Here is a 1861-nt window from a genome sequence, read left to right as displayed (position 1 = left end):
TCGCTTCCAAAGCGGGATCCGCAGGGCGGAAGCCATATTCCACACGAGGGTCAATGACTGACCGTGGATAGGCGCGCTTTAAAGTCGCCCTACGGGCAGCTTCAAGCTGCAGCCTCTGTTTCCCGTCGAGGTCATTGGTGATCACACCACGTGCCTCAGTCGACGAGAAGTCAGGGAACGAAGATGGGGTCCGCAAGACACCAGCAGGACTCGTATCGTGCCGCTGGCGCAGCTCGTCTTCCTCGTCATCCCATGCGGGTAAAGAGGTGTCAGACTCATAGTCGACCACATCCTCAACGAGACCACTCGACACTGAAAGCGTGAGCGGAGTGCGACGTTTGCGCTCATCGAGCCTAGGGTTTACATCCCCCGCGGACGCACTGTCCGACGTTGCACCGAGTGCGGGAGATGAAGTTGGGCTCTGCCCATGCTCGCCGTCAGAACCGGCAAGACTTGGAGATTTTGGTGTCATTGACACAGGGCTTAGTGAGCAAGGAAGTTTGTTTGTCCCAAACAAATGGAGTTGCAGTGTCTAAGAGACACGCAAGCCTCGTTGAGGCAATAATTGATTGGAACTGTAAATGTTCTCGATCTTTATGGGGGAGGGTGTAACGGGGTTACACGGACCCTAATTACAGGAATGTGTGCATGTCACACGAGATGTGCATAATGTGACCACACACCCAAAAAAAAATACGGAACGGGGCTAGGTAGCCAGTAGGTATGGATGTATTTAGATTTTACTATATATATTTAGTATATTTAGAAAAATCTAGACTTTTACAATTAGGATAAAAATATAAATTAAAATCGGTTTTGGTTTTGAACAAAAGTGATCGTTTGCCTTGGTTAAGGCTTTTAAGTACTTTTAGAGGCAACGAATTGCTATCCGCTGCACTTGTACTTGGTTCTTGTAAAGAACAAAAGGTCGGTGGCCTAAAGACGCTTCCTCAAGCACAAAGCTACGGCAGCCCCGCTGCAACCCAACATTCCCAAATATACAAAACATTGAAGCTGTCAATTCATTGTGTTATAGAAGTGTAATGCCCAATTCTCCAGCTTTCCTCCATCTTCGTAAATCAGAGCCAAATACTTCTAAATATACACCTCCGAGCTATATCTATTGCAAGTAACATTATTCTGATCATAAAATTACTTATATAAACCGATCCATTTGAAAAACGAATTATGCCACTTCCACTGACACCCCCTGCCTCCGATCATAGAAGAGATCAACGCGAACACCGACACCGCTGATACAAGTCGAGGCAAGTCTGCATTAGCCCAAGATAGAGCCGTGGCCTCAATGTTCCTGAACTTTTGTTCTGAATCCGATGGCTTTAAAGCGATTAGTGATCTGAGCGATTTGTCTGACCAAGACGACAAGACGCCGAAGACAATATTCGGAACGTTTACAACACATATCCTGCTGAGATTCAAGAAATCTGGTTCTCCTTCGCTGCAAACGGCAATGAACTACCTTAGCTGTTTAAAGGGTATTTTTATCAGAATATGCGAGACCGACATATTTAATGACCTGCATTGGTACCAGGTAAAAGTGCGTCGAAACACGACTTCAAAATACGTGGCATATGCCCAGAAAGAAGGCATTACGCTACAAAACACAGCGGACGATATCACTGACGAGATATTGCGACTGCTCTGTGAGCAAATGGTGGATTCCAATTCCTGGATCGGTATAGAAAACCGAGCTCTGCTAATTGTTCTTTGGCATTTACTTGGCTGAATCAATGAGGTGGCACAGCTGAGATCGGTGAGGCTGAAATTTGATCCGCTGTGTGGCGCGGTGATGGTGAAACTGCTGTGCACCAAAACCGGCCGCGAAAGCCTTAAAGCATTA

At 46.5% G+C, this 1861-nt stretch overlaps 1 protein-coding gene across 1 annotated transcript; it reads left to right on the top strand.

The window, feature by feature from the left end:
* Positions 1-1306: 1306 nt before the first annotated feature.
* Positions 1307-1747, top strand: PHALS_08194 (uncharacterized protein; the record flags this gene model as incomplete). Its single annotated transcript, XM_024723499.1, has 1 exon — positions 1307-1747. The coding sequence occupies one exon, from the start codon at positions 1307-1309 to the stop codon at positions 1745-1747; it is 441 nt and encodes a 146-aa protein (XP_024574469.1).
* Positions 1748-1861: the final 114 nt, after the last annotated feature.

The sequence above is a fragment of the Plasmopara halstedii genome (genome assembly GCF_900000015.1).
Source record: "Plasmopara halstedii genome assembly, contig: Scaffold_322, whole genome shotgun sequence".
Taxonomy (NCBI): Eukaryota; Oomycota; class Peronosporomycetes; order Peronosporales; family Peronosporaceae; genus Plasmopara; species Plasmopara halstedii.
Note: the sequence above shows the minus strand (reverse complement) of the source record. Positions and strands in the feature narration are given on the sequence as shown.